The sequence below is a fragment of the Seriola aureovittata genome, chromosome 13 (assembly GCF_021018895.1).
Source record: "Seriola aureovittata isolate HTS-2021-v1 ecotype China chromosome 13, ASM2101889v1, whole genome shotgun sequence".
Lineage (NCBI taxonomy): Eukaryota > Metazoa > Chordata > Actinopteri > Carangiformes > Carangidae > Seriola > Seriola aureovittata.
In genome coordinates, this window is record NC_079376.1 from 8062985 (window position 1) to 8089939 (window position 26955).

General features: G+C 39.0%; 2 protein-coding genes and 1 long non-coding RNA gene across 5 annotated transcripts in view; all 3 read left to right on the forward strand.

Moving 5' to 3' along the window:
* Positions 1-3972, forward strand: part of mta1 (metastasis associated 1) — a 42096-nt gene extending 38124 nt beyond the window's left edge. For 2 of the 3 annotated variants that reach the window (XM_056393093.1, XM_056393096.1), the window contains exons 17-18: positions 2604-2753; positions 3314-3972. In XM_056393093.1, coding sequence (XP_056249068.1) covers positions 2604-2713 — 110 coding nt within the window. In that variant the 3' untranslated portion in view covers positions 2714-2753; positions 3314-3972. The remainder of the gene's footprint in view (positions 1-2603; positions 2754-3313) is intronic. The other variant, XM_056393095.1, reaches the window with a different exon arrangement.
* A 3578-nt stretch (positions 3973-7550) lies between these two features.
* tmem229b (transmembrane protein 229B) lies at positions 7551-22506 on the forward strand. The gene is made up of 3 exons (XM_056393097.1): positions 7551-7964; positions 8551-8869; positions 18811-22506. Exon 3 carries the CDS (start codon positions 18866-18868, stop codon positions 19460-19462), a length of 597 nt encoding a protein of 198 aa, XP_056249072.1. The 5' UTR covers positions 7551-7964; positions 8551-8869; positions 18811-18865; the 3' UTR covers positions 19463-22506.
* A 340-nt stretch (positions 22507-22846) lies between these two features.
* LOC130180010 (uncharacterized) overlaps positions 22847-26955 on the forward strand; it is a 73020-nt gene continuing 68911 nt past the window's right edge. Inside the window, exon 1 of the long non-coding RNA XR_008829357.1 lies at positions 22847-23186. This is a non-coding gene — a long non-coding RNA (uncharacterized LOC130180010). The remainder of the gene's footprint in view (positions 23187-26955) is intronic.

The window sequence follows — 26955 nt, forward strand, 5'->3', positions numbered from 1 at the left end:
TCTCAAAGGTGTGCAATGCAGCTGCATTATTGGAAATGTAGGACCCAGTGTTTTGACCCATTATTGAACCCCCCGGAGTCTCTAAACTGTATTAAAGAGCAGTGCTACATTTCTAGACTACCCCTCTAAAACACCATATTATTTGCATTATGATATTGGAGCTTTTTAGCCGGTAACACCTTGTATATCATTGCAAATACCAGCACACTCTAAAACATTAAACTTGATTAAATTTGTGCTGTAGTTGCAAATGAGGATGACACAAGATCATTTTCCAGGTTTTTTTCTCCTCAAATGTGATAATCATGATCACCTAATCAAACGTTCTAATTAACATTAGATTTTCAATGAGATGTGAGATTATATGAAGGAAATAGCTTGAATTCATCCCACCTCCGTTTTTTTTTTTTTTTTTTGCGTTGGTTTATGTGCAAATGTGGCTGTTACACAAACCAAAATGTATTTCATTACACGTACATGTTAAAGCTTTTATCTCTGCTAAACATGGGTAATTTGAATATTTAAGGAGAGTGTAAACGCACATCTGAGCTCCGTGGCTACACCACCAGTTAAGACCCACTGCCGAAGGGTTCAGAGTTTGTGTGGGGCTCTTATTTTGTTTTTTGGGTTATGTCCCACTTTCCCTCTCCCCTGTGAAACGAGAGGGGAAGAGACAGACTGAGAGATCAAGACAGTGAGAGTATGCCAGAGAAAGACAGAGAGGGAGAGAGGGGATCGGCCTTGCTGCTTTAGCTGGAGGCTACAGTCTATGTTGTCATGGTAACAGTGAAGAGGAGGAAGAGGAGGAGGAGGAGGGCTCAGTAAGTGTATCCTGAGGGAGAGCATCTCCACTGGTCTGTGAGCCCACCTCAGGCCCAGGCTTGGATAACGCACCGGGAGGAGATTTGGGTTGGAAATGAGCCAGGCTCCAGGATTAGGGATTAGTTTTAATTTTTTATTTTAACACAAACTTATCGACACAGTCATTCATATTATGGTAATGTGACAGAGAATGAAGAGGTTGCTGCAAGCGTGTTTTATATATTTATTATTCTTAAACTGTTAATCATAACAATCTTGCAATATTTCTTTTGTTTTAGTTGTTAAATCAGGAGATGTTACATTGTCGTTTCTATAAGCTGCGCAGGGCTGCAACTGACGATTATTTAGTTAGTATTTTCTCAACTAATTGACTAATTGTTTGGTCATGAAACATCAGAAAATGCAGGAAAATGCCTGAGTGTGATTGAGAAATGTTCCAGAGCTCAAGATGATATTATCAAAAGTCGTGATTTGTCCAAGCAACAGTCCAAAATCCCCAAATATTCGGTTTACAAGGCAGCTCTCCCATTTCAGAGCCTGGAACATCAAATGCCTTTGCCGTTTTTACTTGAAAATTTACAATTATCAAAATAGTTGCGGATTCATTTTATGTTGGTTAAGTATAAGAGTGCATTCCTCTTTATCAGTGTTGGTCTCCTTTTTCCTTTTCTTATTCATTTAGGGTTTGATTGATCTTTTTATATGAACTCTGCTGGACAAGGCTGAAAGTTAAAGGAATCGTCAAGCTTGTTCACTTTCTTTGAGAGTGATGTAAAGACTGATACCACTCTCTTGTATTGCAAGTGTGGAGCTAGAGGCAATTAGCTTAGCCCAGACTGGGAATAAACTGGGAACAGAGGGAAACTGTTAAAAGGAGTTTACTAATTAACATGTTGCATCATGTTTGTTTAATCTGTTCAAAACAGAAATATAAAAACAAAGTTTTTTGGTTTTCAGGTGAATTTTGTGTTCTAACTATTTCTTCTTTTTTTTAAATGTTGAACTTTACCTTTATATGGAGGATTTGGCGTCAGTGTGGCTGTGGAGCATTCAATCACTGTTTCGCTGTAATTTTCCAAATGTAGAAGATCATCTGTTTTCTCTTGGTTTGGATGCTTGTTAGCTATTCATGAATCTTTATATGACGCGTCGAACTCGTTGTTGCAAAGCCGTAGTTTACACAACAGAGAAATGTTGCTTTAAGTACATTCGTTGTTGTCAAACAAGCTTTGTGGCTGATCGCTGAATCGTTAGAATTCTGACTCAGTCTGAGTCTGATTGTCAACAACATGATGATGAATAATTCTAATGATTGTTTGCTGAATATTTTATTGTAAAGTGATGTTTGACAAATACAGGCTGCTGTTTGTTTCTATAGAAAGCAGAAGAGGAGAGTGTATTCACTGCTTTAACTGTCGATAACATGCCATTGAGGGGAGTGTGGGAATAGGGTGAAAGTTATTAGACAGATTTTACATCACTTAAATTTGTACTTATATGTATATTGATTGATATTTGTATCAATCATAAAAAAAAAAAAAGAAGTGGTGCTGTCAATTTAAATGTGCTCAGAAACATGAAACCTGATGGCACCTGTGCTAAGGGAGAGTTTGAGAAGATGTGTAGAACAAGGCAGATCTGTTGGTGCTATAAAAGTATTTAATAGAGCCACTAGAGGGCAGAAGATTTTAACCTTAATATACAGTATTTGGCAGTAGTGGTGGACTGAGGCTGTGTGTATTTTCCAAATCAACATATCTTGTGCTCTTCCTCCTCTGTAGGCTCTAAATCCAAAGCCCTGGCTCCACAGTGGGACATCATGGCCAAACGGATGAGCGAGGCGGCCCGGCCCTCGGCCTCCCTGCAGGACGAGGTACATGAACTGGACTGAACGCTCTGTGGGAGCCACCTCTACTGCAAACCCCAGTGAGGTGAGACTTATACCACTGCTGGGCTGTATGAAGATGATGTTTGTAAGGCTTGTTTACTTGGCAGCAGTGGTTGTTTTTGTTTTCATGCAAGGTTGATGTTGTTTCACACTCCTGACTGAGACTGCCGAACTGTCGGCTGTGCTCTAAGGTTTATAAAATGTTTGATAAATGTGAAGCTGATTTCCTTCTGATGGTTTTATGTCACTTTTTTCACAAATTTAAGTATAATTTACAAAGTAAGACATGTCTGTTTTATTATTTATTGACCTACTATTTATTTACCTTTACAGAGAAAACAGCAAGTGATCACATTAGAAGATCAGGAAATAATTAATGCTGATTCATTTTCTGTTTGTTCAACAGTCTAATCATTTCAGCTTTATTACTATCAGAAAATCTTTTGTCTTACCTCAAATTAAAGTGAATACTTTTGAGTTTTGGTCAAACAAAAACAAGACATTTAATGATGTGATGGTGAATTGGATATAACTGTGTATATTATTAAGGTTAACAGGAGCTTGACGTGTTCATAATCACTGTCCTTTGTGTCTTTTTCACAGCAGAGGGGGATGAAATGGAAAAGGCGTTTTCCAATAAACCATAGCCGTGGGCAGCTGAGGGAGGTAGAAGCTGAAAGGAGACGACAAAATTGGCCACCTTTCTTCAGTCAGTACGCGGTCTGTCAGACTGCTGAAGACCAATCGATTATCGATCAGTTTGGCTGTGGTCAATCAGAAGACTGACTGTACAGGACTGTGTTTATTACTTACATTTCTTGTTATTACTGTCATTGTAATTATTGTTATTGTTATTATAATTTTTTTTTTACCAACTATAACTCAGCTTATTGTTTGTCGATCAAACGATGGAACTTGTGAAGTTTCATAAAAAATGCTTGCAAAACCCTGTGGAAAAGGGTGGAAGGACTGTAACATAAGCCACTTGCATCTTCTGTGTTTTTTTTTTTTTGTTTTGTTTTTTTTAACAAGTTAAATTCAACAAGGAGACGCACTTTTATTTCAGCGACACGAGTTAACTCCTTGTCTTTTGTTTCAATGAATTTGAATGCTTTACGGGAAATCTTCTGTTTTGTGAGCCGGCCCTGCTCTTTGGCCAGAGAGGTTTAACTTATTGAGAAAGACTTGCTGTTTTTTCTACCTTTTTCACAAGTAATGCATCTATGCTTCGATAATGTAATTAAAAAAGACAATTGATTTTCCCTCTTCTTTTGGTGTCTGTGCACGGAGATCAGCGGTGTCAAAACTTGCACTCGGTGTTGTTTTTAAAGCTGGTATTTACAAGATTTTCTGACTCACACAGGTATGCAAACAGGGTATATGCAAAACGACTTAAGACTTTCATTCCTTATTGATTTATATACTTTGTGCCTAAAAAAAATCAGTATTAGAAAAGATTTAATGCACAAACTGAAACATGTTTTGTAAGCAAAAGTCTACAAACAGCTGAAAAGCAGGAATGTACTCTGCTTTCATGTCCAGTCATTTTGTCAATGTGTTTCTCTTTATTTTATGTTCACGAGTAGCTTTGTCTTTGGCACACAACTCTTCAGTTGCATGACTGATAAAAACATCGGTCACAGTGGATCCATCAGTTTTTATGAGAAAATATACGAATATCCAACACATCTGCTGCCGACAGTTATTTTTGTTTTATTCATCTATTCAGATATTGTAGATTTAGATGATGTAGATGACGAGTTTGTTGTTAACCTTGGAAATAGAAGTTATAATAATAATAATGATCTATAAAACACTTTACAAAATGTATTACATGAGAAAATAAGGTTGAATCAATTCAGCACAATAAATTCAATATGATCAGGCCATTATGGTACAGAGAATTAAAAAAAAAAAAGGGTAACATACAAAAAACAAAACAAACAATTATATCTAAAAAGTAGAAAAAACAAATTAATTTACTCAAGAAAACTTTGTTTTAATAAATTTAAAAACTTTAGACACTAGCTGCAGTGGTGTTTTTCATGAAGCAGCATGTTGGCCTTTGGTCAAGAGGCAGCTGTTCTAACATCTGGGTCAGCCAGTTAGTTTTCTACATCAGCCTGATACCATTCGCCTATCTTGTAAATGCAGAAATGTATGTTGGGGTGTGAGATCAACCAACTTCAACTGTCATGATGGTGCTTTGGTGGAGGCTGAGGGCCAGAGTGACATTTTTTAAGTCATGCATTGTTTTAATTATCTAATTAAACAAATTCAAGGTTACATTTTCATCTCTATAGGAGTGGAATTCTGAGTATATGTATGTAGTTCTCTATCATTGTCACAACGGGTATGAACACCAGATTCTCTGCAGCAGTAAAGTACTATTTTATTCTTTTTTAAGAGTATGGCACAAAAACATAAGCAAAACAGGCCCAATACATCTTATGAAGCTATATACAGATACAATAAGAAGAAGACAGACTAAAATAAACTGAGATTAGAACATTATACACTGTGCAATAAGTACATAAATGTTTATGTGCATTAGTGTAATATTTGTGCAAAAAAACATAAATTTAAATTTAGACAATAGTGCCGTTTCCTCATGTTCCCAAGCTTATTTCCAAGTGAAACGGTGAGACAAAATCGTATATAATACCCTATATAGTAAAGTACTACAGTGAATACACAATAGTAAAATAACAAAGAAATTACAGCACAGATAAAAAAATACATTTTAATAATGAAAATGTAATACAACTATATAAACAAAGTATATGCACATATTTAATGTAAAATAGGTATAGGAATAATAGAGAGGAACAAACATGTTAATTGCTACAGCAGTGACACTGATAAATTACATTAATGAAGATACGCATATTAGAAGATACACATTCATCTAACACACTCATAAACATGAACCATTATCATGAGTGATGCAAAGAATCTTAACTGCGCCCTGCATGTCTGTTTAGATTTTCAATAGGGTTCTAGTCGAGGCTTGAATTACAGTTTGATCTCTTCTTGAAGCCACTCCAGTGTTATCTTACTGGGAGCTTTGGGGCCATGCTGCTCTTCACTTCTGTCTGAGGTTATTTGTGCATTGGAGAAACTCAATATTTATCGTATCTGCAAGTTCAACTCCTACCTATCATAGAGGAATGGTCCGTTCCAGTCCACTCATCTGTGAGACGAGGTTGATGCTGATGACCAACTTTATGATTTTGAGTGAGCACCCTTCTCGTCTTTACGAGGCCTTGTGGAAAGTGGCGTCTGTGTGGTATTTTTAGTATCTGACATTAATGTCCAATTGAAATCATATCTTGTTTGTGATATGGCCTGAGCAGACAGATAACAGTATTACAATGCTCTTCAAATCACTGATTAACCATTCATGTCTTGTTGTGGACATTTCCCTTTAGGAGACCATTTAAAACTAGAAAGAATGGATGCAGTTATTAGAGTCTATCTGAGTAACATCCACTGTTACATTATCATATATCATCCAATTTAATGATTTTACACAATATGCCTTTTACTCCTCCATACTTTATTAGAACGGGCAGTGCTATTGTTACTGGAAATCCACCATGAAGCAGCCATGCACCAGTGAAGTATCTCTAACTGCACTGAAACCATTACAGCTCTGTTACCAAGCTTTAATATTATGACTTCCTTTATTTTGAAAAAAAAAATGTGCACAGCTGATGGTCCTTGGAAAGTGAATTATTTGTCTTACCCTTTGGTTAAGGTTTCCCAAGTATGTGTAGGGGGGGTACTTCTCCAGCTGCCAGGATGTAGCCTACATCAGAGGAGCCGCAGCTATTATGAAAAATAGAAAATTATTATTTGGCATAAAAAAGTTGCATTACAAAGGCTAATCTTTAGTATATTCATTGTCACAATAGCCAATAAACTGAGGACTTTCAAGTTGTAATATATACACTTCATTTGGAAAAAGCACCAGCCTCGTCTAAAATTAAATGTAAACCAAAAAATATTAAGAGATAATCGATGCTACATGTCAGTAAAGTTTCTACACTTCTCTGAAAAGTCTGGAAAATTGACTGATCACAGGGCTTTAAAAATGTTTTGGGAGTGGACAAATCTGACACCTTTTAAAACACAAACTGTGACAAAACATTTTGGCAAAAATATAAAATGGAAAAAGAAACACTGTGTGGTCTTTATAAATGGTTTCTAACAATCAGACTAAATCGTCCATCCTCCAAATGGATAATCTTCATTGTCAGAAGCGTCTGCTCAGATCTTGGTAAAACTATTTTGTTACTATGCACCTCGAGTTTTGAAAAATAATTACAAGTTAAACCACCTTCATATCAGACATTCAAACATCATGTTCAGAATATATTTCCTGAGGAATGTATCACCTTAGTTTTTCAAACAGAGTAAGAGTAATAAGACTAAATTTTAAACAACTTTTTGCTACTTTTGTACAGAGTCATGCTAGCTTCACGGCCTTAAGCTAACAGCCGTTCTGGCCAACCGCTAGAACCGGACATGAGCACGTAGACGCCGCATTGGCCGCTGGATCGTACGTCAACGTCGCCGCCATATTGGACCGAACAAAACGGCCCTGTAAACAAGAGCTAGTGGACGCCGTTTTTCTGTATAAAATGCTCTATAATGTTTATATTTTCCAACCGATTTTTTTTAATATTGAAGGGTTTGTCATCTACTTTTAGTAAAAGTAAAAGTTTAAGCGTGATAGTTCAGGCTGTAATCACGGTTTTCCATAAGGAAGAGGGTATTAACGTTAGGTTTACATGATCTGACTTTGGGCCGAGTCTAGCACGTGTGGTATACTTCAGGCTTGGTTGTGGGTTGTTCGACTCGAGCCACCAGTCAGGCCTCGGCCGAGTCTTTGCTAGCATAATATGGCTAGCATAATATGAATAGCAACAGCAAAAGAGAAATAAACTGGGGAACAAAGAAACGTTCATGCCTAGGACGCGTTTGGAAGTCAGGTAAACAGGAAACGGGGAGTGCAAGGAAAAACAGGAGCGGAGCACAAGTACCTGTTTATAGACGGACCAGACACTGGGATTAGACAGTTCAGGCTGAGAAACCCGCCTTTTTTTCTCTTTAAATACGGATGACAAAAGACACGATGGCCACAGTGAACCGAACCCTCCTTTAGTTTGTAGTTTGAGATCGGCGTCTTCATCACACCGGTCTCCAAACAAACTCCTTGCAGGAAGACATCAACTGCCCGGCACTGGAGGTAAGTCTTGTTTTGAGTTTAGTTTGTATAGTGGTAGATTTGTCTCAATATTATTTGTGTGAAGAGATTGACAACCCTTGTGTAAATGTGTATTCTATAAAACATAGTCCTATATGGGCTTAAATTATGGTCCTAAGGATTTTGAGCTTGTAAAGTGATGTTTACAGACAATTCTCAAGTCTGTAGTTGTACATCAATCATTCTAAACCTAGAAAAAAAATCTGCAGGAGAAATTCAAGTTTTGTGCATGTTAAAAAATGCGCTTGTAGCAAAAAGATTTGTTTTTGACAAAAAAAAAAGATGTTGTGATTTAAAATCTGAAAAAACGATGCGAGGTTACACAGACACTGTGAATAAGAACTGCTATCTGTGAGATGCAGAGCAGAAACTGCATCTAGTAGCTTAGCCTAGCGCGTGCTAGCACAAAAAAGTTATGTTGAATTTACAGTTTTCCTGTCAGACAAATATCATGTATAGTCATGTGATATAGTTATTTTTGTGTCAGGTGTACTCATAATTTTCATGTTATTGTACTAAACTTAACAGTATGTAACTAATGCTGTTTACATCCTGCGGATCTACACAGGCTGACTGAGGAGACCCCGCCCCCAGTCACTATCAGCTTAGAGGTCTGGACTCTGAGCTGCGGTGAAGAAATGGTTAACCAAAAATGCAAGAACTGCCGAGTCTGTCTGAGCATGTGCTGCTGCTGCTGCTGCTGCTGCTGCTGCAGTGAAGTAAAATGGTCAATTTCAATCCGAGGGCAGAGACACCGTGGAGGAGAAGCCGGGGACAACAGACGAGCAGCTGACGGACACCGACACATCCTGGATAATTTGACCCGGTGTTGAGTTTGATCGGCTGGCTTGTGTGCTGAGAGTGACACCCCAGAGCCCTGTCTGAAGGTAAAGAAAGAAAAACTGCACTGAGGATGATTCATGTCCGTCTGCAAGAGCCGACGCTCCGCGACATGTATTCAACATGTTAGGCTTAAAGGAAGCATGTCTGTTCATGATACCAATGTTATGTGTCCGTGAAGCCTTTGAGTGCTCCGATTTTCTAGGTTTTCTTCATTTACCCGGCTTTTGATAGGGAATTGCGTCCGGTTATCCTTAATGAGTGATGCTCGCAAGTTGGCAGCTGTGCAAGCGTGTTTTATTTAACCATGTTCCATATTTAATGCACAGTAACTTATGCAAAGAAAACAGCTGGACATGTTGTTTAAAATCAGGGTGAATTCCTCTTCATTCGGCATGTTCTTGTACACAGTTGGGCTGTTACACCTGTTAAAATATGGATAACTTGCGATGTAATCCTTGATGAGGACAGTTGCAGTAGCCTGTGTATCTCATTCAGTCCAGTGGGTTTCATTGATGCTTTATGAGAGGTTTGAAGTGGTTTTCAAGTCCACTACGTCAATTTTTTTTTTTTAAATTTTATTTGTAGAGGATAAACGTACCGCACTGCTCAGCGGGAAGGAGGCGTGATGCTGCATCAGAGTCCCAGCAGCCGAGCCTGCGCACTGGCCCGTAGTTTCCAGGGACAAAATAAGATGACTTTGGCCATCTAGCGTAATTACATCGCATAGAAAGTATCAAATCAATTCATTACTGTTTTTATGTCACTTTTTCAACATGTTCACGTTTATTGATGCTTTCTTTTGCAGAAAAAATGAGTAATACGGGGACAGGGGGTTTGGATTTCTAAAATCCCTCATTGATTTATTCCATATAAGGCCTGCAGTTCACTATCATTTGGGGTGAGATAATCCCTGCTGCTGCCTCCATAGCCTATATCCCCCCTCAGCCTTACACTGACTGTATTGACAGTTTGGACCTATTTATAATCCATGCAGCAGCCTTCACAGCAATGAATCCCAAAATGAGGCATGACAGAGACTTTGGTTAAAATAACATTTCAGCCCACCTCAGCTGCTTGGACAAATCATTGTAGTATTGTGTACAAATGGTCCTTTCATGTCTTTCATGATACATTTATGCAAGTCCTTTAGCTTATATTATAACACAAAACACACACACACAGCAGAGTGCCTGTGAAAAGCATTCACCCTCTTTTCAAGTCCTCAAGTTTTACTCCTAAAACACGGAATTAAAGTAGATGTGATCAACAAAAAGACGGTTGTGATTTATATTCACTTGGAGTTAAGGCATTTCCAATTTATAGTGGAGTAAGCGAAGAGGGTTCTTGGTCGAAAATATTGATCCTAGTAACAATTATGACAAAACTTTATTTCTGTACTATAGCACTGTTCCTGTACATGTACATAATGCTCCACAATTAAAAGAATAAGAACACACATGTACAGACAGATACATTCAAGACAACATATTGGGAAAACTAGCCTACAAGCTACACAAAACACAGCTTAATTGCTTCAAATCACATGGGGAAAAAAATGGGAGGTCAGACAATATTACCTTATCACAGATACAGTACCTCTGTATTGGCATATGTGTTGGCTGATAATTACCATGAATTTACAGTACAGAAATGCAAATAAGTTTGAAGTAATTTGGAGACAGTGATGCCATTAAATCATCCGACTCAGAGCGTATTGTGGTCAAGTTTCTTTGCTATCAAAATTTAAACAATATATGGCTGCAAAAATCCAGTATCAGTCAGGCTATTAGTTTAACCAAGCGTGTATAAGTGAGTTTTATGTTTGTGTGTATGTTTATGTGATTTAGGCCCCTAACTGCACCTTTTTAAATATTAACAAAAACCCACATGAACTCATTTTACGCACAAACAGAAACACTAAATAGCATGATAACTATTTGTTGAAAGCAGGTGCCAGTTTAGCTCCAAACCTTTTTGTTTTTCCAAAAACTTTGGCCATAAAACTTTGCACTGCAGCCAGTATCAATTATGCATTTTCAACGATTGATTATAAAGCTTCTTTGTCTGCACAGATTAACATGCGCATGCATCCCTCCATTAGAGGCATTACTCTCCACAGCACCATGATGACCAGTAAATCTCCTGCTTTCTCTGTAGCTGCTCCAAGATTTCTAATCTACCGGGCATGACCCACATGCTATTCAGGACAGAGGGCTTAGCTCCCATGTCTTACGGTCTGTCATTAAACTGCAAAGAGCTCACATGCTGTAACGAGTATGTGGGTGAGGGGAATGAGAGGGAGCAGAGAAGATACTTTAAGGGAATTTTGAACCGTAAAGGCCAGTGTGTTTCAAGGTAATTTTAGGGATATTTATTGGGGGATTCAGACTTAAGCATCTTGGATAACTCAAAAGAATAGATTAGAAGTCAGAGTAGATTGAAACTGGTGTGCTCCCAGTCCAAGCATACTGAAGACTGAACAGACTCCACACATAACATCAGTATGCTTTATGTGACGGTTGAGGAGACCAAGAGATGTATTGCTCCAACATTTGATGGCCACTATCAGCAGAGTTACAAAAGAGTTTTCGAGACGCACCAATCACACTTTTTCCTCCTTTTCCAGTATAGTCAGGATACCAATCCAATACCAAACACTTTTTTCTTTGTGTGGAACTGATCAATCATCAGTTTTATTCCTTTTGTCTTATCGTGTACCAACCAACCCATACACTTTTTATTTGTTTGCTGGTTTTTATACCTCGGTACAGAGAGAAACGATATTTAAATTCAACAATATTTTTATAGTTTAAATGACAAAATAGAACCTGAAACTCAAAACAGAGTTTTTAGGCTGTGTAATGCAATGTCATGTTAATTGTATGGTTCTAAAAGGTTTATAAAACCTATGGATAAAATCTTCTATCGTGGTTTATTTAACTGTATATCACAATAGCGATACAGTATATCTCAGTATAGAACATTTTCTAAAAATCCAACTTAAAAAACATTTATAGATAAAATAACCACATGATAATTAGCACTGTGCAACATTTAGGTTGAATATTGTGATATTTACTTAATACGTAAGCAAGAAAATTTTGATAAGGCGTTAAGAGGCGATAAGACCTTCTATACTATCTTAGAGACAAAGAGTTATGAACCTCAGATTTTATTTCTTCCCAGTCAACAGAGCCTTTTGGATACGAACCCCTCAGAGTGCAGCTCCCAGCACTCTGTTTACAGAGAGCCCCCCTCCCCCCACCACTCTGCCTGTTATGTTCAGGCTTTCACCTTGCAGATATAGAAAGGATGCCTTCTATAAAGTTATATGAGCCTCTATTGGCTGTGCTGCGTCTAGGCTTTTAGTCTCTCCAGCTCTATCAGAAGCCAAACTTGTTTGTGATACTCAGATACGTAATATGTCTTTGGAGGAATCTCTGGATTAAGGAGGGAGGGTGATGTTGAAGGGGGGAAAGTGCATGTTGGTTCGCGTGTTGGTCCGAAACTGACAATCCGCCAAGCACTTCACTCAGTGATTGGCCAGTTGTGCAGAAGTGAGAGAGTGGGCAGAATCTGAACTTCTCTCTCTACCTCTCTGTTTTCATTCTTTACACATCTACTTCTGTCACTTTCTGTGTGTCCTTCACCAAACACCATGGACACCTGGGAGGAGAGACTGTCTGAAAAAGTGCGTCGTTATCACCATATGTAAATATTTATCGTGGCTTTCCCTTCTCTGTGATGTCTGGCTTTTTCGCCCCACCTTCAAATGCGGCGGCTGAGAACAGCTCTGAACATTTTTGTCCTTAGACATGGTTAATCGTTTAATCTATGAAAGATCAAAAAGAAACTGTGAATAAATGCCCCTCACAACTTCAGAGCTGAAGGAAACCCCTTCAGATGTCTTGTTTTTTTCCCAACAACAATCCAATACTCAAAGAGATGCAGTTTACTACAAAATAAGACATAGAAAAAGCAGTAAATCCTCATTTGAGAAGCTGCAATCAGAGAATGTCTGGCCTTTTTATTACTAGCTTTGCTTGAAAATTGATTATCGAAATATTTGCATTCAGTAGTAGATTATTTTTTCTCATTGATTTAATCTTTTCAGCTCTAGATGACACTATGTACTAAATTCCAAGCATACCGTAGCCTTTAAGAGTATTACAACCCCTATTTACCTAAGACTTGCTCTGGGTGGACAAGGGAGACGCGTGATGCTCTTTAGAGTGAGAGCCAGCTTGCTGTTTCAGGGCTAATTGACCTGCCTTTGCAATTGATTGGGATCAGTTTATTTTGTGCTGCCTCAGAAGGTTCTCCCACACCCCCCCAACCCTCGTCCCGTCCATCTTTCTTACTCTCCTCCTCACTTGACACTCACCTCTCGTCACTCACTCACTCAATCACTTGCTCATCACGCACAGGAAGAAGCGAATTTGATCAGGATAAATTAGTGGTGACTTAAGAAGCCGTAGACCTGTCTTACTGTATGGGACGCAGTCAGCTTTCAGGTTAGTAGAACTACAAGTAGGGTTGCAACTCACAATTATTTTCATTATCGATCAATCTGGCAGTTAAACTGACTGAAACGATTAACTTATTATCAAAATTGTCAGTAACCTTCTATTGATCAACTAATCAATTAATTGACTAACCGTTGCAGCTTTAACTGCAAAGCTTCTATATTGTTCCAATTATTGGTAATCTGTAGATTCTTTTATCAAATAATTGATGGTATTGTTAGTTCTGTCATATTAACTGCCCATTTATAATATTATAGGACAGAGAAAAGCAGCAAATGGTCATTTTAAAAATTGTTTAATATTTTTGTTTGATAGCTTGATAGCTTTAAATGTACTGTGTTTTCATGATGCAACTACAAGGGCATGTGTCTCTGCTGTTTCCATCAACGGCGATGAAGCGGTGGTTAGGTCACCTTGGTCACTGGCCCTTAACTTCATTGGATACTGCTGGTTTCTATACGCTACACTGCAGCCTCCCAAAGTGACCTTCCCTAAGTCTGCATAGGCCTGGGATCTGTGCCACAGCCAAAGCCAGAGAGCTACAGTACATGAACAGGGATTATATTGTGATGCAAGGTCAGCAATGTGTTAGGTTTCTGATTAAATTTCGGTGTCAGAGTTCACAGCTGTCAGCATGCTGTCGGCACAGTCACGGCGTCCTCTTGTTTTTGCATGTGTGTTGTTTTTTTTTCATTCAACCTTGGCTGACTCCCATATCAGTGTGTTTTCTTCATGCTTGTCATTGTTTCATTGTTTACCTGCTGTCAGAGGAGTGTCTTACTGACAGACCTGTCAGCCTTGAACAGCCTGAACCTTCAGTTGAAAGCTTATTCTCACACTCCCTTTCGCTATCTTGTTCTTTTCTTTTTGTTTCATTTGAAAGCGTACATACACTCAGTTGGTGTCTTCCCTCTGTGTCCTCAGACAAACCCCTGGCACTGCATGGTTAGACTCCCCTCCCTTTTCAGTTCAGACAGCACCCCACCTGCGTTGTGTCTCCCACTGGTCATCATGAGGTCTACAAAGCAGGCAGCTCTATCACATCTGCCATTCTGATCATCATCACACTGTGATGTCCTGTAGTGGGGTTCAATAGAGTGCAATGGCGAAGCGGGTTGCCGCAGCAAGCGCTGGCAGGAACCTTGCCGATCAATACATTGGGCCGATGAGAGAGACAGTGGGGTGGTGGGTTGGTGGGCGATATCCTACAACAGCTGCAACAACAACAACAGCAGTGGAATCAAATAGCACCCAGTGTGTGAACTGTGTCATGCTGAGGCAACAAGTCAATAGATATGCCAAAATACACACAGAAAGGGCAAGTGGGGGTGTCCTAGAAGCTGAGGGTTTTAAGACGCTGACCATGTAATCACAGCAGCCGCAGTTAGTCCAGCCAGGGACCTTTGTTATATGCCGTCCCCAATCTGTCTCATCTAATTTCATGTCAGTTTCCTACAGTCGATAAAAAGGCAAAAAGGCAAATAGCACAATCTAAAATAGCTGATTTTAAAGGCTTAAAATTACCTTTCTCTGCTATGCACACAAGGCTAGGCTACGTATGTTTTCCCATTTTGCCAACTTGTGCTAGCTATGCTAACTTTTTGGCAACCATAAATATAGCTGATAACTTTTGCTATAACTGCTTGTTACTGTCACTATTTTGTCAAATTCACTAGCAGTTAGCATCTATCTTTCCACATAGAAACCATAGCCATAGTTGCTAACAGTCACTGCCGACTGTGAGTAGCTTGTCAGTGTTGCTAAGTTAGTGGCTATTCTAGGTACTTAACCATTCTGTCACAAACAGTTATCATCTACCCTGGCCCCCTAACTCCTTGTGAGCATCACACCAGAATTAGCAACTATGCTAGCCATTTAGCAACCATAGACATAGCTAACTGCTGCTTAACTTTTTTTGTGACTATTACTGGCTTTTCACTGTCCACTTAGCATCTACATTATGCTAGAAAATTAGAGGCCTGATGTCACAATTAGTTAGCAGTTTTGCAAGTTATTTAGCAACCATTGTGATGTTACAAGCATAGCTGTGCTTGCCTTAGCAACTATTGTGACTGTCACTAGCAATTAGCAGCTTGGCCAGCCAAGTAGCAACTATAACCTGTATCTATTAAAATTAACTGTAAACTTAAACAGACCAACAAAGCTAGGTGATTTAACATTTCAAAAGATGATATAAAGTTTTACTTTAAAGTAAATTCCACCTGTAAAACTGAGTAACATAAACACCAGACTGTCTAAAATCGAGTTTAAGCAAGAATAAGTAACATGTCAAAACACAAAATCAGATTGCATCAGTTTTAACATCAATATATCATGGTAACATCAGTTCTGGTAACAGTGTTCACAGATGAACACATTACAGTGTATAATTTTCATAAATGAGTTTTAGATTGAAATTGTTAATAGGTTCTCTTTCAACCTAGTTTCAGTCATTGTTCTTGTCCTATAAGTTGCAGTTTCATTCATTTCTGTAGCAGAGGATGTTGGATCTTTTGTTTCAGGTTCCCAGTTTTCACTTTATCAGAAGAATAAGTGCGGTACAAATGTCTCTTCCTGTTTCATAGTATAAACAAACCAGCCTTTGCACAATAAACAATCTGAGATTTCCGGTGAACTGTGTGTTCACAAATAGCATTGTAAAGAACAAGAGATGCTGCCAAACTGCTTAAGAAGTCATGACGAAAATCCTGATATCATTGATATTCAGTACAAACAAGAGGCACTAAGGACATGAGACACTTATTGATCGATATTTGAAACCTTTACAAACCAAAAAATAAATAATACAGGTGTGTAGGAGATAAAGAAATCTCCCACACTTTGTCAAAACTTGCGGTGTGAAATTATTTCTAAAGTATCTAAAAGTTCAAGTTGACCTGGTTTTACCTCTCCTGAAATCTGTTCACTATGTTTGTACATCAAAGAAGAAAGAACTATCATCCAGGCATGTTTTTAAATATACAAAACACGTTAAGATTTGATGAAATGTGGAGTTTTCAGTAAAGTGAATGAGTCTATACCTTGCCAGTATTTTTAACTCTTCTCCCACCTTTATGAGTATATATATAGGCCGTTTGGCAGGAGATTGAGTGTTACACGGCTGAATATTGCATTCCAAATTTTTCATCATTAGCGGCTTAGTGGGCATGTGAGTGCTGAACAAATGGTGTCTGTGCAGGCGGTGGAGAAAGAGACGTGAGTGGAAAGAGAGCAGGGGGAACTGAATTGTGAAAGAGGGAGAGAAAAGTGTGTGATGGGGGGTGAAGGCATATGATCCTCGGGTGAGAGATGAGATGAGAGGAAACAAAAAAAAAACACAAGGTGGCAAACAGAGTGAGGGAGCTTCGATTGCTGACAGCAGTGCTTTGACACAGAACAAATAATATTAAACTCCACCTATCAGTACCTTGAAAGCTCACAGATGAACACATTGCATCTCCTTTGTTTAATCTGTACAAAAAATGGTAAAATTAAACGTTTCAGGTGTACAGGATGTATATATGTTATATATCTTTCCCCCAGTTTTTGTATGAATTAAACAAATGAAACATATAGTTTGTGAATCAGTGAACTTTAGAGGCTTTTGTTTCCTTCAAACAGAGCGGGACTAGCAACTCGTCCCCCTCTTACCAGTCCTGTATGCCGAGCTAACCTAACCAATATTACCAGATACATCTGAGAGGCATCAGTCTTCCCATCTAAAGCTTCGTAGAGATGCATTTTACCTATTTTTTATGTTATATTAACTCATGTGGTACACTTAATTTTTTTTAATTTTTTTTTATGCTCACACAGTAAAAATCAGTTGACCATCATCGCCATGGGTGCTCACACTGAGTGTAAGCATAGTCTGTAGCCACGAGTCCAGGGTTGAAATTGTGATCAATCCTTATAGTGCCTGTCTGTCTTAACTCAGCGTATTTCCCAAAATTTTGTCCCATTCCCTTAAAGTTGGGCAACTTAGATGATCTGATATAGTAAAACTCATTTATAGCATCTAGTTCTCTTGAACAACATAAACCAACAAGTTTACAATCTTTTGCAAAATACTGTTTTATCCAGGTTTGCTTGGATGAATGAGAAGAGAAAGGGAGAGTTTCCCAGGCGGGCAGTGAAAAGATGGTATAAGGGTTTAGGGAGGTCAGTTGGCCCATCGCTGTGGCCCAGTTCCTCACATGAAACCCTTATTCCTTGTTTGGAAATGTGCTAATCCCCATGGGCCCACTCTGGGCCTCAGCCAGCCTTTGAAGACAAAAAAAGAGCCAAAAAAAATTGGCTTTTGTTCTTCAGACAAGCTTTTGTGCTCCTAACCTCTCTGAGCTTGTATTTTACACAGCGGTTATGATCCATTGTGTAATGGTTGCTGTTATGACACAGTTTCCTCTGGAGGCATTGAATAGTAGATGATATAAACTCAGTGGTCTTCTCAGCTATGTGGTCGTTGAACTCCTCGGTATGATGCTGTTTGCCTTCAGTGTTTTTTATTGGACATGCGCTGTGATAAATAGAGTAGAGGAAGGAGCCAACCCTGCGTGGGCCTCCTGACACCTGATACAAAGACTGTGCGTCAAGCTGCGGGATTTGGAAAAAGAGCACATGATGTAGGCAGTCAGATGATGAAGCTATAGCTTACATAAGAAGCCCCCTCAGTCAGTCAGTAAATAGCATCAACTGAGGGAAGGCCGGAGAGTTTAAGTGCTGCGTAGCCCTGCAGTCTCTAATTTAATCTTCATGATGTCAATCGAGTGTTTCGTTGCCTTGTCCTTAATTGAACTTCAGCTTGGCATCATTTGCAATTAAAGTTGTAATCTTTTAAGATTTGGCAACACAGTGGTTACTGGAGATAACAGCAAGTGCGGTTTAATGCCACATGTCCCTGACTGGTACAGTACATCTTGTTACAGTGCAGCCAAACAGAAAAAAAGTTGTTTTTAATAAAGTAATCAGTTTTTTTTCCATTCAGTCATGAGTAACCCTGACGATTTAATGCTGTGCACAGCACAATCAGTCTTCTATACAACAGCAGCGCACAGTAAAAGGAGCTGGTTTCCTTCTGAAGAGTTGGTGGTGTGAGGCCTGTCAACCGCTCACTGTAGCTGCCTTTTAAAATCCATTATTCTGTGCAATATTTAAAACTGATCTGATGGAAAAATTACTGTCTTGTTTTGTAGATGCATTTTTGATGACAGCTCTTACATGATGTGTAGAGAGTAAACAGTTAATGTTGAGGCTGTTATCAATGAGATAAAATTATGCTGGATTACATGCATGCATAGTTTCCAGTGAATGCCTCGTGCAGAAATTTTGGACCCTACTTTATGAATAGATTAAATGGCTTTAGGAGAAAAATGTCAAAGCATAAACATGGAGTTGATACATTATAGTGTGTTGCCTTAATGTCACTTTCTTACACCTTTCTTTGTCTTTCTTCCCCTTAGACCTGCATCCAATTAGCATAGACAGAACATTTGAGTGAAAGAGAGAGGAGGAAAGATGGTGACCTTGGAAACCCCAGAGGCTCCTGTGCCTCTGACGGCGTTGTCACGCTGGTACCTCTACGCAATCCATGGCTACTTCTGTGAGGTCATGTTCACCGCCGCCTGGGAGTTTGTGGTGAACTGCAACTGGAAATTCCCAGGCGTGACCAGCGTGTGGGCGCTCTTCATCTACGGCACCTGCATCCTCATTGTGGAGCAGATGTACCTGAAGCTGCGAGGCTGCTGCCCCGTGCTGCTGCGTTGCATCATATACACTTTATGGACGTACCTGTGGGAGTTCGGCACGGGGCTACTGCTGCGACAGTTCAACGCCTGCCCCTGGGACTACTCCGAATTCCGCTACAACTTCATGGGATTGATTACGGCTGAGTACGCTGTGCCCTGGTTCTGCGCCTCCTTCATCGTAGAGCGCCTGGTCATCCGCAAAACGCTGCGACTGCGCTTCCATGAGGGGCCTGAGGATGGTTGGTCAAAACATCGGTCGGATGCTGGGGGCGGAGGAGGGGCAGGAGGAACATTGGGGGGTGGGAGGAGGAGAGAGAGGAGTAGAGGGATGGGAAATGATTCTAACGGCTATCTTAAAGGGGAATGAACCAAGGTATAATGAAGGAAGAACACAATCTGAAACCAGCCCAATCGCTCTGCTACACCTCTCCTGCCCTCCTCAGCCACTTTCATAAGCAGTCCTCCCCATTAACTGTATGGGATTAAGTCAACAGACAGCTACGTAGACTGGGTTGGTGTGCAGAGGTGTACAGAGTATCAGAAAAGCCAGAAAACAAAACCTAACTAGGGCTTAAAACGCCCATATCACCCACTGTGTCCTCTACTGTCAACAGAGGCGCAATATCTCCATGCTGCTGTGTTTGCTGCATCTCATTACGCACCCTCCCATTTCCATGTGGGGTTGACCTTAAGGAGATCAGGGTCTTAAATGACCAGGACTACATCTTCAGGCCCTGCTGTCCCATTGACTGCAAAGAACTCGGGATAAAAACAAACAGCTGTTGCAAAGATTTGTGTTATCGCTGTGAGGCGGAACAAAAACAACTTATATTTGTGTTTCAAGGGCACATCAGTCTATCTGAAAGCATAATGCTTGCTGCATAGAACACATAATAAAAAAGTAGCTGCATTTGTAACATGTCCTTTTTAAAATGTACATACTGTCCTTTAGTATTATTCAAAGTACTGTAGTAATGTAGCTACGAAAGGCTCTTTAAGAACATGTCCACCCTGAAGCAATGTGTCAGCTTACATCATGATGAATGTTCTCTGCAGTTAGTGAATACCCACAATGCCTGGAAAAAAATGCATGAAAAAAAGTTGTCTTCCAATATAATACACGTTTTTTACTGAGCTCAATCAGCAGTCATACTGTGCGTCTCTCTTGAATTAGTCTGCTGCTTGTGTGTGGGGGACGACAGGAGCTCAGGAGGTAGAGCCAGGCGACTTGTTATCACTGTTGATTCCCGGTTTTCTCCTGATATCGCGTCGAAGTGTCCTTGAGCAAGACGCTGAACCCCAAACTGCTCCTGGTGAGCAGGTCACGGCCGTGCATGGCAGCTTCTCTGCTATTGATGTATGAATGGGTGTGTGTAGGTTAATATCAGCCACTGTAAGGCACTAAATAAATGCAGTCCATTCATCATAATAGCAGGGTGACTTTCTGTTTTTCAGAAATCTTTTTCATAACTCACTGTCCGCGTCCATTTCATGTGCTTTAATGTCGTCTCAGACATGTAAGCCTCATTTTTTAATTCTCATTCCCTCAAAGTCAATAGTCATTCCTGTGAATTTACACAAATTATCTGAGAGATTTTTTTTTTTTTTTTTCAATCGTCTGGTATGAAAGGAAACTCTCACAATCAAAAAAGTGTTTATTCATTGATAAAATACCATTGAATTTCCTCTTACACTGTAAGTGCGACAGCAATACTTAAATGTAACGACTGAATGACGAGCACCTGAAGTGGTGAACGTGTCCTCGAGAGCGTATGATCAACAGATTTATTTGGATTACAGTATTTGTCGAGTGTGAAACAAACAGCAAGAAATATGCAGCAACTTTCAGTGATTATTTAATGAGGAGACCCTCACATATCGCCTGATGTAACAAGTAACAGGAATTTGCTGCTCAGTTATTTCCTACATGCATGATTTGTGAAGCAACAGTAGATTTGGTTGCCTTGGTGAATAATGACCTTTGAGGTATTTTACTTTGACTCAGTGTTTTTCTGAGAAAAAACTGCAGAAGTGAAGTTGCAGCGTAGTCAGATTTCAGGGTACATACAGTCCATAGGAGCAACTGTTTACCATAATATTAACTTAACTTGACAGCACTCATGTCTTACATGGTAACACTCAGACATTCTGTACTTTAAGCAGATGAAAACACACAGAATAAAACTTCAGTCTTCTGGTGGTGTTATTCTCCATGTGGATCCCGAGACTCCTCCTACTCTGGAAGTAGAAGGATCAAGGACTGTACACTCACCTCCATGCATATAGGAGCTGATAGTAGTTTTTAGCCTCAGTCAGTGAATCTGGTGCTACTGGTTCAAGTATAAAACAGGTTGGACGATTACAGTGATTCCAAGGTACCAGGGGAGTGGCAGCATGCATGAGATGAAAATATGATAATTGAAAAAGTATTCCTCAGGAGGACCATTTATGAGAGATTCAATCACAACATTTTGTGCTGACAGCAGATGAACTCAGCTTTTCACCATTTTAACTGTTAATAGGACAAATGCAAGAAAAAAAAATATCAGATTCAAATCCATGTTTCAACAACACTACTTGACTAAGTGGAGGTGTGACCTTCATCAGTGTGGCTGCAATGCCATGCAGTGTTTTCCCTAACTGTCTCCCTGGGAGCTCAGAGGGTGGATGGCAGGACTTATTAGCCATCACAGATGAAGTGCTGCCACCCAGTGGACAATTTGTAAACTGAAACTGGAAACCTATTATGCATGGACTTGGTAGAAATAAGAAGTGTATACATACACATGAAGATCAAGAATCCTTATCAGGATCAATAAAAAAAGAAGGTTGTTTTGTGTCTATCACGTTTTTATTTGATTTAAATGTTTAGTATGCATATTTTTCATACACAAACAGGCTTAAAAGCAATAGAGGCTTCTGACCCAACAATGATAATTCAGCTCAAGGCCGTTACCTTTTTCTCTTAAAAATCTACTAAACTACATTATGAGAACTGATATGCAGCTAATATCTTTATCCAATTCTACTGCTTTGATGAGACAAATCACAAGAAGATGCAAAATGAAGTGTATTTGTTCTCTGCAATATGCGAGTGGAGGAGTATTAAGTGAGTGTGTTGTACAGAGACACAGTCTCTGTATTTGTATGTGCATGTACAGTATGCTAAAACTGAACTGAATCTCTGGTATTTTTACTTTGAGGCTGCATGTCCAAAAGTTTTCAATATCTCCTCCAAACTCTGACTTTATCCAAGTAGTAATTATCCCCATGTACTGTAATGGTTGCTTATTTTTTAAATAAAAATGTACAGGTTTTTAGTGACCTGACTACTGTATATCACTCACTTTGATTATGTTCATGTATGATTTATCAAACTTTGGGATTAAATGTATTTATTTGATCATTAAATCTGTGTTTTGGAAACTTTTCATTTCTGTGTGCTGACAAAACATATCCTTATGCATAGATGCTATATATCAATAACTAGATAGACTAAATGAAATGTAAAATGAATAAATAAATAAAAACTAGAATATAGACTAAAGATAGCATCATAATTAGACTATGGGCTGAATATACACTGTACAAAGATAGTAATAATAATACACTTTACTCTCTCTCTCTCATTATTTATTCGACAAATATTTTAGGGATAATAGGGATCAATTCCCATCTTATCAGTTATGCTTTTTGTCGGCTATACTATACTTAACTGTGGAAGATGCCTCACCTACATTGTAAGCAAGACAATTTTAACATTGATGCATTTAAGGCTTATCAATACATGCATAACTTTGTTAATTACAATAATGTGACAGAGGCATCTGCTATCGTTATCAAATTACCTAGCCCGTTTGTTTTCTTTACATTTATTATTTTTATTGAAGAATTTTATCTGATTCCCAGGTGGCTCCTCTGTTAAGGAATCAAAACAAAGATGGCGTCCCGCTAGCTACCTGGACAGAAAACAGAATCGCAACTTGGGAAAACAGTTAAAAATCTTTTTTTTTCATGTGGCGGACTATATGTGTATTATCCAGACGGTTAGAAGAGTCTCTGGGGATGTTGAAAATACATTCAGAGTAGCGGTAAGTACTTTAAAACTATCTACTGTGTTATTCAAACATTAGAAAAACTGTCAACTGTAAATTGGGGCTTGCTAGCTAGCTAGCTGTGGACGAACTGTTAGCTTAACTTAAAGAAACTTTAACATTTGCTAAATTATTATTTTAGATCTTGCTGGTGTGACATTCAAATTATTATTATTTTTTTTTATCTAAATGAAACAAGACTATGGATCTACAGCCACATTTCTAGTCTAGTTTCGTGTCTACAGACATTTCACTTAACCTTAAATATGAACCTGCTAGTGGCAGTAGAGGAAAAGTTGGGGGGTAGGAATTCAGTAGGATTCATCCCCCAGAGACCATGAGTGTCTGCACAAAATTTAATGGCAATTCATCCAATAGTTGAGATATTTCCATCCAGACCAAACTGTTGGACTGACCAGCATTGCCAGCCTTAAAAACACTGATTCTAATAAAATTAGTGATGGAAGAGTGGAGGTTGCAATGACCTAATGACCTACAGTGTGCATATAAGGGTTGAACATTATGGCTTGTAAGCATTCCTTTGAGTTGTCACAGTGCCTGCAGGCTGTTAAAATGTTTCTGGGCAACAACATGCTTGTGTCATAGAAACATTTTGTTTTATTGTGCTTAAATTACTCAGAAATTCTAACAGATGAAAGTATTAAGTATCTTTCACTGCATAAGTTATATTTAGACACACACTAACATCTCATGGACACCTATGGACACAGTACTTGCATGGAGCTTTCCTCATTCCCATGTATTGCCTGGCAAAAAAAAAGAAATCCACCTCTGCTCCTGTCCAAAGTTGCAGATCATTCATTTGTCCACATGATGGCTCTTTTTCACCAAAAACAAAAGACAAACCAGCTGCAATCACACACAGCTTGAGGACACGGTAGATTCTGAGTCATCACGCATTTAAAGATTAGTTTATCGATGAAGCTGTTTTTATGACTGGACTTTCCAAGGAGTGAAACAAAGATTGGATTAAAACATAACTTGGCATTCTGAAAAGTTGCAAGGTTTTATATGAACCAGCATGCCTCCTCATTTCAGTCAATATGAAGAGTTCACTCTTTGTTTGTAACTTGTCATGCAACTATGACAGGCTGTGAGTTGAACATTATGTAAGCATAATAAAAAAAATAGTTTATTTGTTTAAAATTGCTGCGACGACAGATTTCTTTTTGCTTTCATTAGAGGCCTCAAGCAAAATGTTTCATGTCCTCCCTCTGTTGCTGCCACACCTTGGGCCAGGTAGTGAGAATCTGGGTCATTAACATGTCTTGGCAAAGCCTTTAATTGGCTGTGAGTCCCCTGAGGCCCCTGGGGCCCTTGGCTAAAGCAATACCTACCTGCCTGTATGAGGGTGTGTCCACTTCACACATTCTGTGGCACGAACCTGCTGTGGCCGTGCCTGATTTGACACTGTCAACATGTGGCTCCTCCAATCAGTCACTCGCACTCCAAATATGGAGATTGACAACCTGTAATCAGTGCACTGCAGATGACAAGTGTCCACCCTGAGGCAGATTTTAGGGCCTGTTACGTGAGTGTGTTTTGCATTCACATAGGCGCGTACAGTAATGTGTGTTAAGCTTAGGTTTCACTGGTCTTTTCTTGTGTGACTCCATTGTTCTCAGTGTCAGATTTCCAGTCTGCTTCACAGGAAATATGAATGGATAAAAGTCAATGAATTAATATTATTAATAGCAGAAGAATCATGTCATGAACTCACACCAGGTATGAGTGCCTGTGGTAAGATTATAAAGAACAGGGAAACAACGAGGCGGGCCAACAGTCTTTATTCATGCATATGCATGTGTTTTAACTGGCATCTACTCTTCATCCTCATAAACTCATTACCAGATCACATAGTCACAAAAATAACATCATCCAATTTCCACAGTCCATGTGCTCTTTGTACTTCTTTATCTTCAAATGAAAAGAAAATGATAATATTTTTCTCCTTATCTTGTTGGCCTGCTGTTAACAGCTTTAGTAGTTTCACCAGTAGTAGCAAAACCAGGTAGAACAGCTGACAGGACAGTCATCCAAGATTAGCATAACCCCATAAGAAAAACAACAAACCAACAAACTTGAAATAAATTCTAGGTATGCATACCTAACAGCATTTCAGAACTCACACTTAACCAAAACATTTGAAGGTATAACAGGAACCTTACAAGATGAACAACATCATGAGGGAGTACAGCACTCACTACACACCTCCAGCTATACATGAGTTAATCTAAGCTACCAAGCACTGCGTTAGCTGTGACTCAGTGTGACCATGTTACTTGTTTGTTTGTTTGTTTGCACAGCATCAAAAGAAGCCAAATAACAAATGAAACAGGTTGAAACAGAACAAAATATTCATACAATCACAAGAGATGTTCAGGCAGAGCCAAAAAGCTAACAGACTTATCGTGTAAAGGGCGTTAAATGTGATTATAACAACAACATCATATTTCAGGAGCAAAATACCTAAATAAACATTCATGTGTTCATCTGTGCAAACTGAAATCTACAATATTGTTCAAAATGGAACAAATAATAATTTTGATCACATACAGTATATGTGTGATTTTACCAGCTTCTGACCTGTAAGTGAGATGGGGCAACAGATAATCTGCTTCCCTGTATCAGTGCAGACCACACCAGGCTGTCTGACCAGAGAGGCCCTCTTGTGGTGAAATATAAATCCAACACCAAATATTACTGCACACAAAATAAGTAATAAATAAATTAACCAATTTATTGGCAGGAATCCATAAGGAAAATAATCATCAGTTGAAACCTAGAACTAACCCCTTTATTCATTCTCCATCTGCTGTATGGAAATAAAGCCTATACTGAAAATAATTTCAGAATTAAGAATTAGAATTTTATAATTTTATAATGCAAAAGATCTTCGTTCAGTGTTTATAGGCACAGACAAGAGTTTTAGTTATGTTGCAAACTTGCCCAAAAGTGGTGGTGAAGGGGGAATTATTCTGAGTGTTGACAGAATTGTATTTGGTTTGGACCTGATCTTTTAATTCAATGATTTAGGGTTACTTTATACATTTACATTTACATACATATTGTGATATTGAGGTCATTAAACTGACTAACTGTGTGCAGGTGTGCAGTGGTGATGCTGTGTTTTTTAAGTCTGTTGGACAGCTGAATGTCAGGTTGGCATTGGAGAGTGGTGGGGCAAGTGACAGCGTCATGGTGCATTGACAAAATGAATAGTTCCATCAAATCAGAGCAAGACATTAACATTTGCATTTCCACTGAATCAGTGCCGGTGAAGAAAGAGCCCTCCATTGAAGGGAAACTTGTTTGACGTGTGAATGAGCGAATGCGTCAGGCGTTTGCCGAAACACATTCATGCCTTTACAGCTTTGGACAGAGGCTGGGTCTTTTGCTTAGATCCTGCTGGAAAACTCAAACTCACTTTTTTAGTCACTTTTTCCCTCCATGTAGGCTGCTTGGCAGTCAGGCCCTCCTGCAGTCAGGGTTGGGCAACCAGCGGAGGGAGAATGGCTCATTGATCATGCTCTCTTCTTCCTTTTGACTCTACTGTACTGTATGTCTTCGCACTGCTCTAGTTAGGCCAAACAAAGCTGGTTTGATGACTTTTGTTTGCTTATTCGCCTGACATAATCATACAAGCAGCACCAAACCAATATTATACATACATGTATAATATACTGTATTAGGAGACATCTCATGTCCTGAAATAAAACTTTTAAAAGGAGGAATAATTGTATAT